At 40.1% G+C, this 14,604-nt stretch overlaps 1 protein-coding gene across 1 annotated transcript; it reads left to right on the forward strand.

Moving 5' to 3' along the window:
- Nucleotides 1–3,032: 3,032 nt before the first annotated feature.
- LOC137271790 (uncharacterized) lies at nucleotides 3,033–6,093 on the forward strand. The gene is made up of 5 exons (XM_067804191.1): nucleotides 3,033–3,090; nucleotides 3,376–3,615; nucleotides 4,603–4,830; nucleotides 5,250–5,507; nucleotides 5,735–6,093. Exons 1-5 carry the CDS (start codon nucleotides 3,033–3,035, stop codon nucleotides 6,091–6,093), a joined length of 1,143 nt encoding a protein of 380 aa, XP_067660292.1.
- Nucleotides 6,094–14,604: the final 8,511 nt, after the last annotated feature.

Genomic DNA, 14,604 nt, shown 5'->3' on the forward strand with positions numbered 1-14,604 from the left:
CAGCGCAGCGGTTGCAGTCGATGTAGTCACTAGAGATTTCACGCATGGAAACGTCTACAGATAGAATAGTGTTTAGATTAGAAAAAATAAAACAGTCTAGACCAACGATAACAAATGTGTTTGTAGAAATAGTTAGCTATTCTCACAATCCAAGACTATGTATTTTTTCCACTGTCTGTGACTATCTTGAAGCTACCTCTACTCTTCGAGGTTGTTGTACCCAACTGCTAATAAGTCATCAGATGCCACAAGGTATGAAGAGACACAGTTGCCCGGTGGCTCAGCACAGTTATGCAATACCCTGGAATAGATGTGTACACGTTTGGAGCACACAGTACACGAGCAGCTTCGACATCAGCTGCAATGACACTACAAGTGCCGCCATTCTCCACCAGGCGGGCTGGACATCAGAAAAAAACAAACATTTGCTAACCAATATAATGTACCAATTGATCAACCAAACCAAACCACATGGTGCTAAAACCAGTGTTCATCATAAATTCGGCTTATTGCTGTGTATAAATGTTTTTATTGTTGCAGCTTTGTTATAATAAAACTAGTAGATGCAGAATTAGTTCTTATGTTGTGTATGTGAAACGCTGTGCCATCAAGTGGCTTTGAAATCTCAAGTGAACCGGAAGCATTGTGACGTAGCAGAATACTTACATTAAAGTTTGGTTGTAGCTCTGCTACGTCATAGGAAAACTGCAGGTTTACTTGCCCATCTCTTCCACCCCAGCATTGATCAGTAAATATACCCCTTAATGTGTCACTTATGTTACAGATACTTTAAAAACTGACCCTCATTAGCACTGCGCAATCTCAAGTAAACGTACAGCATTCCTGTGACGTAACAGACCTACAATCAAACTTCACCTTCCAGGTAAGGCTCGTTTGATTTACGTATTATAACAGGTAACACAACTTGGTTCCACTCTAATATCTTAATATCTTGTGCGTTCTGCAATAAGTATTATGCTATGTTCAGTTCATAATTCTAGCTTAGAAGAATATATAAATATTATTTCGGATGGCTGAAGGGGAGGAACTCTTACCCCCGTTAAACTACAAAAGAGGATAGACTTACTGTATTAAGTTGGGAATTGAATTAACTACCGTCAGGTCAAAGGTTAGTTCTTAAAAATGGGCTAAGACTTTCAAAATCTGAAAACTGGACGTACGGTGGAATATGAATACAACTGTAAGTTCACTGTAAATACCTCTGCAGTATGAGTGGTTTGATCTGGGAATCTATCAAACACTTAACTGGATGTTAAGATGATAGCTATAGATATCATTGTTGCCAGATGTTGAGAAATACCTGTCATAGAAGAAACTGAACTGGACCTCCCACATCCCACGTTTACACTCGTTTCCAAAAACGAAACACATAAAGCAATTATAGAAGAATTTATTGTGAGAGTTAAAGGGCAATTATTTCATGTAATTTCAATGGTAAAAGGTGACAATTCACACTTGCGCAGACAAAGGGCTCTCCAACATAACATCAGCCTTTATTGTTGTGTTTCTGTTTACTCATGTCCACACGATGGCATCAAACTCAGTACTCTATATGGCAACCATTGGCAGCAGTTACTATTCAGAAGTGTCTCAACACAGACTGGATACGTCGACTAACTCGCATTTGCGGAATTATTCCCCACTCCCCTACAATGCGATGACCAGTTGTGGAAGTATCTGAGGCGTGTTTTCACGTTTACGTTGACGTTGTGTGAGTTCCTCCCATAGGTGTTCTACTGGGTTTAGAGCTGGTGATCGGGGAGGCCGCGCAAGAAAGCTAGAAAGGACTTCGTTGATGTACCGATTTGCTGTAAAATTACCCTGGACCGCAAAGATGCAGAAGACCCCGAGATGCATTGTGCAGTCTTGACGGTTGTGGAAAGGCGATGCCACAATTGAATACCCCGGAAGTAGCGTTCCTGAGCTTGGGTAGTAACTCTCGGACAGCCGTTTCTCGGGCGATCTTGGTCAGGAGGAAACGATAAAAAACGCGAGATATGGTGCTCAGATGAACGTTGAAATGTCTGGCAACAGCAGAATACTACTCCTGAGCTTCATGACGACCCCTGGCGATGTTTCGATTGGCCCACTCTGTGGCGGCATTATGTTTTCCTCCTTTCCAGGCAAAATCAAATGAGAAAGAAAATAAACAAATAATTACCTATTTATAGTGCTCGATACCGCGTGTTTTCCCGGTTATTTTCATTTGCAAGTTTTCTTGACAACGTTTAGGCAAACATTTCTTCAAACGCTTCTAAAACAAGGGAAAGAGTCAAAATTGCCTCGTTTTGGTATTGAAGGTGTTTGCAGTCACACACAGATTACGTTTTGGAAAGAAATAACATATTTGTATCGTTTCTGCCATAGCTACACGAGTCCAATATTTATAAAACTCACCCACGTGTACCACGTGTGTATGGAGTTGGTGATCAACAATCGTCTCTCGCTATAAACTATATCTCCAATGCTCTCAAACTATCACATTCTTCTCAGCGCATCCTTTATCAATTTGTAAGTATGGTCAAATAGCCGACAATTATAGTTTATAAGAGCTGGGGGATGGATAAACTGCTAAACATTTCATTTGCAGGCTGCCAGGATCCTGAATCACACTTTCAAGCATGACAAACTGCACTGGTATCATTGTCGACATCTTCATTTTACTACATTTACACCAACTGAATGCTTTGAAATAGAAGATTTCTACAGCACAACACATGGCACCTGCAATCTTACATAAAATGTTGCCACCAAATGTCCCTTCTTTATCCAACCCGTCACATGATGCATTAATCAGATCCTTTCATCTGTCACACGCGTCCTTCCCTGGACCCACCTGTAAGGGCGCACCGTTCACTAACGAACACTTCCTTAATTAACTAACTACAAGAACACTACTTACATTGCGCCATGTTGCCTAACTCGCCTGGGTTCGCCCTGGGTCGCCCGGGATCGCCCGATACGTATATAAGCCGTGGTGGGGGCTCATTTACTCATTCCCATCTTCCACCATGGTCATCATCGTGTACTTGGCGACTCTCTTAGCAGTGGCGAAAGCCAGCAATTTCGGTACGTATGCTGTGTATGCATAGCGTGCATAGTATATAACAGTCAAAAGGAATTTAAGCATCCAAATTGCGGGTAGAAATATGTACGTGAACGCTTTTAAAACAACCCGTTTTAACAGGTGTGCTTGAAATGCATCGTGTGTTAAAGTGTCAACTGATAAACTTTATGCAAAATGCCTGCAATGTCGTAAGGAAATATTGTACACATTCATACCGCTATTCATGGTTAGAATTTGAACGCTTGTTAAACATCCCGTGTAACAAGAAACGATTCTTGCATTCCCAGGTTTCAACATCGCCCAGAATCGCCCCACCGGTTCCAGCAGTGTCTTCGTCAACGGTGTTCCTGCCATCACCGCCAGCTCAAACCTTGCCGTCGACGGCAATTTCAACTCAGACTTCTTTGCTGGTTCGTGTTTCTCCAGCGATGTTCCGGCGAATGACCCCAACCCCTTCTGGTTCGTGGACCTGGGATCCCGTCGCTACGTGTCCGGTCTTACCCTCACCAACAGAGGCGACTGCTGTGGTAAGTTGGTACCCGACAACTATTCCAGTTTACCTGGCCTTTCTTCTTTGTCGGTTTGTTTATATTTTATCGCCGCACTCAGCAATAGTCCAAGTATTTGACGTCTTTCTGTAAACACTCGCGTCCTAAACAATCTAATGGATGACGTCAGTAATGTAGGCAATTAGCCTGACTACCTGCCATCATATTCCCAATAAGTCAAACCCATTCCAACTTCATCCACATTGTCTTTTGGGAATCTTTTATACATATTTCAGCATCCTTGACCCATCCATGCCCGAATCCGTAAACACTATGATAATCATTTTCGAAACAAGCTGCAAGAAAAAGACTGATTACGCACGCAAACGAAAGCCTGTATTTGAAAACACAGCTTTAATAACGCCCACTCCACACTCCAAAATGAAAGAAAAGATCATCATCTGAAATTTATACAATTTTGGAGTTATTTATCTACCATAATCTGTGATGAATGACGTTCAGGGATTATCTTGAAACATTTCTATTCTCACATTAGGTTTTAATGAATACCTGGCTAATTTGGAATAACTCATCTCATTACAAAATATGACAAAACCCGTACAGGCCATTCAGTGTTAAAAGTGAAAAAGCACAGCATTTTCTCACTGCTTACATGCATTTAAGTTATTCCAAGACCGCACTGTCTGAAGGACCACACTTGTTGATCAGTCGGCTACCACTGTGATTAAATAGCCTACTGTTGTACATGTTTTATTGAATGGTTGCTTAACGGCGCACTCAGCAATATTCAGATGTGTGACGGCAACCTGTAAATAACTGACTCTGAACCACACACTTCAGTGATCAACAGCATCAGTTCTATACGGCTGAGATACGATAACGTGCCAACCAAGTCAGCGAGTCTCACCAATCGATCCTGTTAGCGGGTTAGCGGAGATCAGTTCTACACTCGGTTGGTAACGGGTCTGTTTTGTTATTTAATTTCAAGGACACTGTCTGTTTCAGCTGATCGTCTGAGTGGTCTAACGATCGAGGTCTTCGAGTTTAATCCAACCACCAGTACCGAGACTCCTGAGTTCTGTTCCATGGTCATTGGTGGAGTGGCCCTTGGTCAAACAGTATCACTCTCCTGCTCTCCGACCGTCACTGGACGCTTCGTCCGCATCAGGAAACCTGCCGCCACCGACCCTCTCACCATCTGCGAAGTCACCGTGTCTGGAGGCAATATTAACTGTGTGTATACTTTGTCCCAGTTACTTTTCCTTCTATCAACAACACTCCAATATTATATTATTGAAGCATACAGGGAAGATTACACGAGGTAATTGTTAAAAATGGATCTTTATTGGGTTATAGTTACTCATGAATATGTACTTCCCTTTCAAAGGAAACTGACATAATCACAATAATCTTCTCCAACTGGTCTCACTTTTCACTTTTCATCTTCAGGGAGATATGATTACAGTTAAACTTCACTCCTCCCTGAAGATAAAATTGAAACATTTTGGAAAAGATGCGTGCCGTGCGATTTTTATCAGAAACTTCTTCTATATATATTAGACGTATAGTCCTCCAAACAGACTTGTTTATCGAGTTTGACCTTCCAGTGAGTGAGTCTGGCTTTAGTTTTCAAAGCTTTTTCTTTATTTCAGATAACTTCAATAAACAGCCCACCATCAATGTCGCCCGGAATCGCCCGGTGCGTGCCACCTCTCAGTTTTCATTTGCCCAAACCAGCCTTATTGCTTCCCCTGGCCTGGCGGTGGACGGTAACTTTGACAGCCAGTTCATCACCGGAAGAAGCTGTTACTCCAGCGCGATTGGTGACACAACTCCTACCTTGTACATCGACCTTGGCGCCTACTTCTTCATCAACTCCGTCACCGTCACCAACAGGGGGGATTGCTGTGGTGAGCATTGTTGTGTCCTTATACTTAGTTAGGTTAAGCAACATGAGAGAGTCTTTGAGCATCATGAGCATTGATCTGAGCAACTATCGCACGATGATATTCATCAACCAAGTTAGCGAACCTGACCACCTGATCCCATAAGTCGACTCTTACGACAAGCACGGGGTGCTGAAGATCTTCATAGTCCGTCGTTTAAAATTAAATAAATATGTTCATTTCAATTTCAGCTGAACGTCTGCGAAACATCAATATCAGCACTCTCCTGAAAGACCCCTACAGATACCTGGAGTACCCTAAACTTTGCGGTACCATCACTGGCAACGTCGCTGGAGGAGCTAACTTCACCGTCAACTGCTTTGCGCCTAGTGTGGGCCGCTATATTAAGATCCAGAAGACCAGTCAAGTTGACAGCAACGATCTCCTGACCCTGTGCGAAGTTCAAGTAACTGGAAGGTTCGCATCCTACACTGAGGTGACTGACAAAAATTTCGACAATGACGTGGTTAAGGCTTTGGTTGAGAATGGCATTATTCCTGCTGGTGGATCACAATTTGATGGGAATCGCGACAAAACGGTTGTGAATTGATGCGACAAAGAAGAAATGCTGCCAGAGCTTCACAAGTAAAGAAAGTCTAAAGTTCATTCATCGGAAGTTCATTTCACTTTCAATCAAAGTCCATCATGTACTATTGTAGAGTTGTTCCTGAGTGACAAAATAAATGTGGAGGTTAATTGATGACATCGTCTTCTCATTTGTTTATAAGTTGATGTAAAAAATATCAGAATGTCTATACACAGCGTAAATGCAATGTACAGTAAAGGTAAAATTTGTTAAAAAAAACCCTGAATTATCAGTAAAATATTTAGCTAATGGTGAATTGCAGGGCTGTGAACAAGTCCACCGCTAACCGTGCATTGCTGCGAGTGGTTTGTCACATAATTCTTAACTTACCGGAGGCCTTGATCTATATCTATGTTGTTTTCACGTTTCCCATCTGCATCAAGGCGTGAAATAGTTATTATATAACTATATGTCTCGCATTTGTGAAAGCGTATGGCCTGATATGATATAAACGACACATTTGCACACAGATAAAACATATTTCAGGTTTGTTTAAAAGTATTAAAATTGGTTTCCAAAGCAAAGCCGTTTGATCTCCTGCATGAATAACACACTGTTACCAAATGATCAAAGTTTTAAAAATAATCACAATTTGTGAAAAAACATATCGTAAACACGGTATATTAGCACCCTAGTTTGATCGGAAAAGCAAAATGGTTAGTGCCTATTATGAGCGTTACGTAAAGGATAACACCGAAACACGAGTGCGTTCTAGCAAAGAAAGTTCTTTGCTCTCGGGAACACCCGAGGGCGCTAACGTGTTCCCTAGGGCAAAGGCCTTTCTTTGCTAGAACGCTCGAGTGTGAGGGTGTTATCCAAATTATATACCGAAAAAATTACGTCATACTTATTTTCGAAGACTGGTTTCACGTTCTAACTTTTTGTACTGATGCCTCGTTAAAGTCGGCAGTTTTCGGAAGTATTCGGACAAAAACGATTCGTTACAACTTTCGGCGCACGTACTGTGATTGCATGTGCTGCACGCGCCAGTTTCATTCGCAATCACAATGTGTGGCCGTGAAGACTGAACACATTGAAATACTTCTTGCGTGAAGTCAGGAAGAAAGGTGGAAGCCATTACCCCTCATCTTCGCTGTAAGCGATATTCTCTTCTTTCTCATCTGCCTTAAAACCTTCAGGTTCTAAGTTCAGTTTATTTGAGGATGATAGTTTCAGCGACGCTAGAAAATGTCTTGACTGCGTTATGAAGGAAAGGTCAACTGCTGGAATGGGGGCTTCAAGAAAGCAGAGAGAAGTAATAAGTTTCGCCAAAGTAGAGAAATTGGGAGACGATTCCCCTCAAAAACTTGTAGACACAGTGCTATATTTAACCGATAAGATTACAATTCATATTAGTTCAACAAAATTATCACAATAAAAACCTTTTTTGTCAGTGAGGACGACAAAACTACATGTGCAATATCCCGTGACTTCTCATGCGTAAAGCACTCGTATATTAGAGAGCATCGTAACCCCGCAAATTACGGGGCCACACATTGATGACATTGATGACCGTGAACATTAGGGGACCTGACGACAGTGTACTTTGGATGCAAGCGAGACATTTCAAAGGCGAGGATCGCTTATTTTGACACTTTTTGAAAGTTTAAGATACGTTGAAGACGCTTGAAAAACGAACCCTGGAGGTTTGAAAAACCGCAAAGCTGTTCCAAAGACGTAAGGGCGTATGAAAACCTGACAAGACCGGACCGCTGCTATCTGCGATATACCAGAAGTAGAACTCACTTTGGTATAAATTGAGAAAAATATAATTGTTAGTTTTACTGTTTTGACAATGGTATTTATGACAGTTTATTTTACTTAAATACTTCATAACATTTGAAAACAAATGGTCCGAGTAAAACATATCCCGAAATTTCGTTTTCGTCACGTAAAGAAAAATGTTGATATCCAATTGCAATGTTCCTGATTCTTATAATTTCCTAAAGCACTCCAAGTTACTTATTTTAATCATATTCAATTTTTATTCACAGCCCGGAACTTTGTCCGCAAAACCAAGGACGCCTTTTATTTGACACCACTGAGGAAAAAGAAACCGTGCATCTGGCTCGCCAGTGTCCCAGTTGGACTCAACACCGTCCAAGAAACTGTCAAACGTATCTGCACTTCCGCTGATATACATTACAAAAAGACCAACCATTCGCTACGGGCGACGGCGGCTAACGTTTCCTTTAGCACGATTTTTCCATACGACGTCGTACGACAGATTTAGCTCACGTTGAATTATCAGTAACTATTTCCTTTTCTGCGTTTTTGAAGCACGACGTGATACCACGGCCTTTTTCTATCGGTACATGTAGCGATCTGGTCGTGTGACGGAGCCCGTCGTACTGGTTTCAAGGGGCAACTGTGCTAAAAATAATCCAATTTTCAGTTTTGACCATGTGCTTGAACTGTGTAATTGCGAATGTAGAAAAATTCATTGAACGAAAATATTCCTGAAATTTCATGTAAGGCTCAGCTCCTGTACCAGATTGTGATACGCCCCCTGCTCTTTTCTTCTCATCAAAATTGGGTGAACCCCAAAACGGTGCGTTCTTTTCGAACACTTCTTTCTTTTTTTTGACCATGAGATACAATCCAAGAATTGCGATCAATTTCTGCACGTACAACAGTGATTGACGTCTTGAGACGGGCGCCATAATTGCTGTGTCAGATCCGGCAAATCGGACAGCTCGACCGATATCTTCGGATGGCAAAATGAACAAATCGTGTATCGTCGTAGACGTCGCACGACGTCGTGCGAAACAATCGTGTAAAAGGAAACGTAGCTTATATCAAGCCAACGTCGATGAACAAACAATCTGTGAACACGCAGGTCACAGGAGCGAAGCTGTTCGTATCTACAAGAGAACGAGTGACTACCAGAAAGCCACGGTTTCAGAAATACTCACAAAAACCCGTAAACAAGAAACCACTGCAAACACACACGCAGACAAGGTGTCCAAAACGACAGTTAATCCGATAAAGACGGATGTCTCCAAAATCACCACACAGAGTCCAGCAGAGACCGTTGTTACCAACAACATCGACATGAAATCACGTCCTGTAATCGTCTTTAATTTCAATTAGAAATATATAAAATGAAAATGATGTAGTTTCTTTTTTTGGAGGAATCGATAACAAGGCCTCATAGACAAGATAACATTCTCCTATCAGGCATTATTCTTGATAACATCTTCTTAGGAGGGTGTTATCTAGAATAATGCCCTGAAAGGAGGGTGTTATGTGGGTCTGCAAGGCCCTGCTAACTCTTTCCGGGATGTTCCTCAGAGGAAACAACTCTGTTGAAATAACGTTACATGAACATTGAGATATATAACAGTGTATTACCTGTGCCGGCCACGTGCTTGTTATTTGCCGGAAGCTGATATTTCATTAGGTTGAATGTGAAAAGATGCAATCGAAGAGGACTTGGCATCAATTCACTTAATACAGACTGACAACTATACATAACTGCCAACTAACACAGCCTTGGCTTGACACTAACGGTTTTTATGTCACTGGCACCCGTGGCGAGCCACCTCGTGGCCAACACCCCCGTGGCCAAGATAAATGAACTGTCTCATTTGTTTTGCTGAACATATTTTGCTTTTCAGAGTCTATAAGTCTTTGTTTAAATACAACTAGGAAGTCATTGCCAGTACCAACTTCTTGGCTTACCCAAACAAAACCAAAGCCATACATGTTTAACAATATCCTAATATAAGATGCCCAGGTAATTCTGTTACAATTATCAAGTTTTTTCATAAGAATATAGGCTTCTTTGGGATATCTATCAGTAGGCATGCATAACAGTTTACACCAGTACCGAATGCATTTAATCTGATACTCAATACTAATACAATATCTACCACATTCTGCTAATACTGCGTTACTAGACAGATGCTTACCTACTCCGAGTACAAATTTACAAAAATTAGAGTGGAATTTGTTAATAACTTCTCTTTCCTGATAACCCCATACTTCTGCGCCGTAAAGTAGTATTGGTTTTATTTTACTGTCAAAGAGCTTGAAAAGAACACTTGCAGACATATTTGGATATTTGTAGGATAACCGTTGGATAGCCATTATAGCCTTAGTAGCTTTACTGGTAAGGGTCTCAGTACATTTAGTCCAAGACAGGCAAGCGGAAAACGTTATTCCGAGATAGTTATAATATGTTGAGCATTTTATCTGTGATCCTTGTAAATACCATTTCTCAGAATTACATAAGAATCCTCCGTTTCGAAAGACTAGGATTTCTGTTTTATTCATGTTGATTTCTATTCCCCATGTCACACAGTAGTTATGTAGAATGTCTATTTTTCTTTGAAGACCAATTGCCGAATCGTCGAAGATGCATAAGTCATCGGCAAAAAGTAACAGAAAGAGCTCCATAAATTCAGGATCGACAACTATTCCTCTAAGGTCGGCATTTTCCATCATGACTTGTAATTCTGAAATGAATATTGTAAAAAGGAAAGGACTAAATGCGCACCCTTGTCGAATACCACTCAAACATTGGAAATAGTCGGAAATTGAGTTAGTACCTATTCTCACAGCTGACTGTATTTTAGCGTACATATTTCTTAACACAGTTAATATTCGGCCATGGATATCGTTTCTTATTAGTGAGTACCAAAGAAACTTTCTATTAATGGAATCGAAGGCCTTTTTAAAGTCCACAAAAATGCAATAAAAGCGACCGCCACGTTTTGAGAGATATTTCTGAATCAAACTTTGTGAGTATATTGTCAGTTGTACTGTAATTCTTCCTGAATCCTGCTTTGGACTCGGGGATTTTATCGTAAACATCTGCAAACAGTTGTAAGAGTTCGTTTAGAATTGAGCAAAATATTCTCCCAAAAACATCCCTGAGGGATATGCCTCTATAATTATTCACATCGTTGACGTCACCTTTTTGGGAAGAGGTACGATTATACCCTTTGCCCACTCAGTGGGGTAGTTTCAAGTAGCTAATATCTCGTTGAAGATGATCGTAAGATACGGAGTAAGTAAGTCATTACAACATTTTACCATCTCTGTCTTTATACCACCTGGACCTGGTGCTTTACCGTCCTTTAAGTTCCAAATAGCTGTCTCGACCTCTTGTCCGGATATGTCCCTAATTAGCAGGTGCATAATGTCGTCATCCTGACATATCTCACTTAACAGACTGCAGTGGTCGAGATGAAGTTGATCTACCGAATTACCTGTTCTATTCAAAATTTCCTTGAAATATTCGGTCCACTCGTTCTGGCCTGTAGATGTTTTTACTTTTCTATTACTTCATATTTTCTTTACTTTTTACCAGAACTCCCTGTTGTTGATATCCACATCCGTTAATTCATTTATCTGTCGATCTTGGTATTGTTGTTTCTTACTTCGACACATGCATCTGTACATATTTCGGAGCTTAATGTATTTAGTCAGTAGTTGTTTATCACCGGTAATGCTAAATTTGTTCAATAACTTGAACTTTTTGTCCTTGAGATTTTTACACTCCTGGTCGTACCATGCGCTGTTCGCTCGTCCCTGATATGGTCTGCTCAACATACCACATGCTACAGCTGCATTCTGAATGGTTAAGGAGATATCACTGACAATCTGATCTATATTATCCACCTGATTCTGAAGTAATAAATCTATATGCGAGTCGTTTAAGGATGAAGATACAGTATTCCTGAATGTTACTGAATTAGCTTCTTTCCATACGAATCTGAGGATACTGGTTCCATTCGTGTCTACATCCGTGCTATGCCTAGACGCAGTGCCAATGTTGAATTTAACAGACAAAGGGAAGTGATCTGACTCGCTTCGCGTGCAAACAGCAAAATCTAGAATTCTCTCAGTTTTGATGAACAGAGTACATAATCAACCAGGCTTGCTCCACTCTCTTTGAAACACGTAAATGCACCATTTCTGTTGCCCCTGAATCTACCATTGAGCATATGAATTCCATATGTACAGCATAAATCGATGAGTTCTTTGCCATAGTCATTAATTACATCATCACAAGAGTGACGTTGCATAGTGAATTCATGTATTTCATTATCCATATCTTCAAGTCTTGGTATATAGCGGCTATTAACATCTATGATGAAATCATTCATATCTCCTGTACGAGCATTAACATCTGGTGAATAATATAGTGAATAATAGATTAGTTTGGTATCTTGAAACCAATAACCTTATCACAAATATTCAATGTGGTTTCAGTAAAAACCGCACTAACATTGATCATCTGGTACGACTAGAATCCTTTGTTAAAAATGCCCTAGTATAATAAACAACATGCAGTATCGATTTTCTTTGATCTCGAAAAAGCATACGATACCACGTGGAAACACGACATTTTGAAGGATTTACATGACTTCGGTTTAAGGGGTCGTTTACCTCTTTTTATAATCAGGATCAGGGTGTTCCACAAGGCAGTATTTTGTCTGTTACACTCTTTAGTATCACGATAAACAGTTTATCCAAGATTTTAAATGATTCAATCGATGGATCACTTCTTGTGGATGATTTTAATATTTCTTGTCGTTCGAAAAATATGCATACTATTGAACGGCAACTTCAATTTTGCTTGAACAAAATAAACAAATGGTGTCTTGAAAACGGCTTTAAATTTTCTAATCAAAAACCAATTGTATACATTTCTGTAGAAAATACAAACCGAATAAAGACCCAGAATTGTCTTTAAAAAGCACTCCCATCAACGTCGTTAAGGAGGCAAAGTTTTTGGGTCTGATTTTCGACTCACATTTAACTTTTCTCCCCCATATCAAGTCCCTAAAAAATAAATGCCTGAAGGCGCTGGATTTATTAAAAGTCGTTTCTAATTCAAAGTGGGGAGGGGATCAAGCTACCCTCCTCCACTTATATAGATCACTTGTCAAAACATGACTATGGGCCCAACGTCTATGGTGGAGCCTGCAAAAGCAACCTGAAACTATTAGATTCTGTCCATCACCAAGGTCTAAAACTTTGTCTTGGGTCCTTCAGAACCTCACCTGTTGACAGTCTCTACGTTGAGGCTGATAAACCATCTCTTACACAACGTCGTATAAAATTGTCTTTACAATATATTATTAAATTATACTCTTATGAATCTAACCCTGCCTATAACTGTGTGTTCAATCCACTTTATGAGGATGTGTGCGACAAGAAGTCTTCTCGTGTTCCACCTCTAGGGAACAGAATTAAACCCTATCTTTCTTCGGCCGGCATTGAGCAGGAAAACATAGCTCCCTCCAGTCTTCTTTCTTATCCTCCTTGGCAGTTGGTTAGACCACAAGTCGAATTAACATTAACTTCATTTAAACATTCAGAAACTAATGAATTACAATATAAACAAGAATATAATCAATTACAAACTACAAATAGCAATTACAAACCCTTATTTACAGATGGTTCAAAGGACGGTGGTGCAAGCCACTGTCATTGGGTCCTGAACAATATCTTCTAGATTGCCAGATAATAGTTCTATTTTTACAGCTGAAGCTAACGCCATACTAACTAATATATTCAAACACACCCTAAACATAAACAATATATATACAGCATATAATCTATTCAGACTCTCTTTCTTTCCTTCAGGCTATTAAAAATATTTCTTTTAAACATCCACTTTTAATTGAAATTATTGAGGTATATAATAATATTGGTACTGGCCAATATGACATCGTCTTCTGTTGGTTACCCAGCCACGTAGGCATTTCCGGTGAACACAATGGCTGACTTTGCTGCTAAGGCAGCACTCAACAAATCTGTGACACCACTTCTTATTCCATACACCGATTATAAAGCTACCATTAGATCCTATATCCGTGATCTGATGCAGAAGAAGTGGAACACCCAACCCTTTTTGGTTATTCTTATTTGGTTGTCAGTCCAGATTTGAAGAGGTCATCATGAGACGATGTATTGGTCACACCAGATATACGTATAAATACCTATTGAAAGATAAGGATCCTCCATTTTGTATCCCTTGTGATGAAAGAATCACGGTGAAGCATGTCTTGCTTGATTGCGTTGAATATTCCATCAGAAGGGATACCTATTTTAAATCACGAGCATTGAAGAATCTTTTTACTAATATCAGTTCTCATTCAGTTATCGCGTTTTTAAAAGAATTGTTTGTTCAATGAATTGTAAATATATATTGTTTATTATTGGTAGTTTAGATTAGTAGCTGAGATTCTTAGTGGCTGTACCCTCAAAGGGTGTTGAAGCATTGTAAAATTACTGTCCTCCTGAGAGGGTACGTAACATTCGATGTAAATTTAAGTCTATCAGGTTTTTAATCGTAGTATTCTTGTCATTTTAAATTTGGCTAGCATTTCGTACACTCGCCAGCAGCTGAAGGGGTAGTGTAAATCCAGCTAGGGTCCATGCAGGTAGCAAAGGTACTGTAAGTCCCCATGGTCCCTAGTATGGTGATCTACCTTCGGTTGTTGGCGATCTATAGCC

Source organism: Haliotis asinina, chromosome 2 (assembly GCF_037392515.1).
Source record: "Haliotis asinina isolate JCU_RB_2024 chromosome 2, JCU_Hal_asi_v2, whole genome shotgun sequence".
In the NCBI taxonomy this organism is placed as follows: Eukaryota; Metazoa; Mollusca; class Gastropoda; order Lepetellida; family Haliotidae; genus Haliotis; species Haliotis asinina.

Coding starts and splice junctions, on each gene's coding strand:
- LOC137271790 (XM_067804191.1), top strand. CDS start 3,033: ATGGTCATCATCGTGTACTTGGCGACTCTCTTAGCAGTGGCGAAAGCC. Junction 4,831..5,249: donor GTCTGGAGGCAATATTAACT/GTGTGTATACTT, acceptor TCTTTATTTCAG/ATAACTTCAATAAACAGCCC. Junction 5,508..5,734: donor CAACAGGGGGGATTGCTGTG/GTGAGCATTGTT, acceptor TTTCAATTTCAG/CTGAACGTCTGCGAAACATC.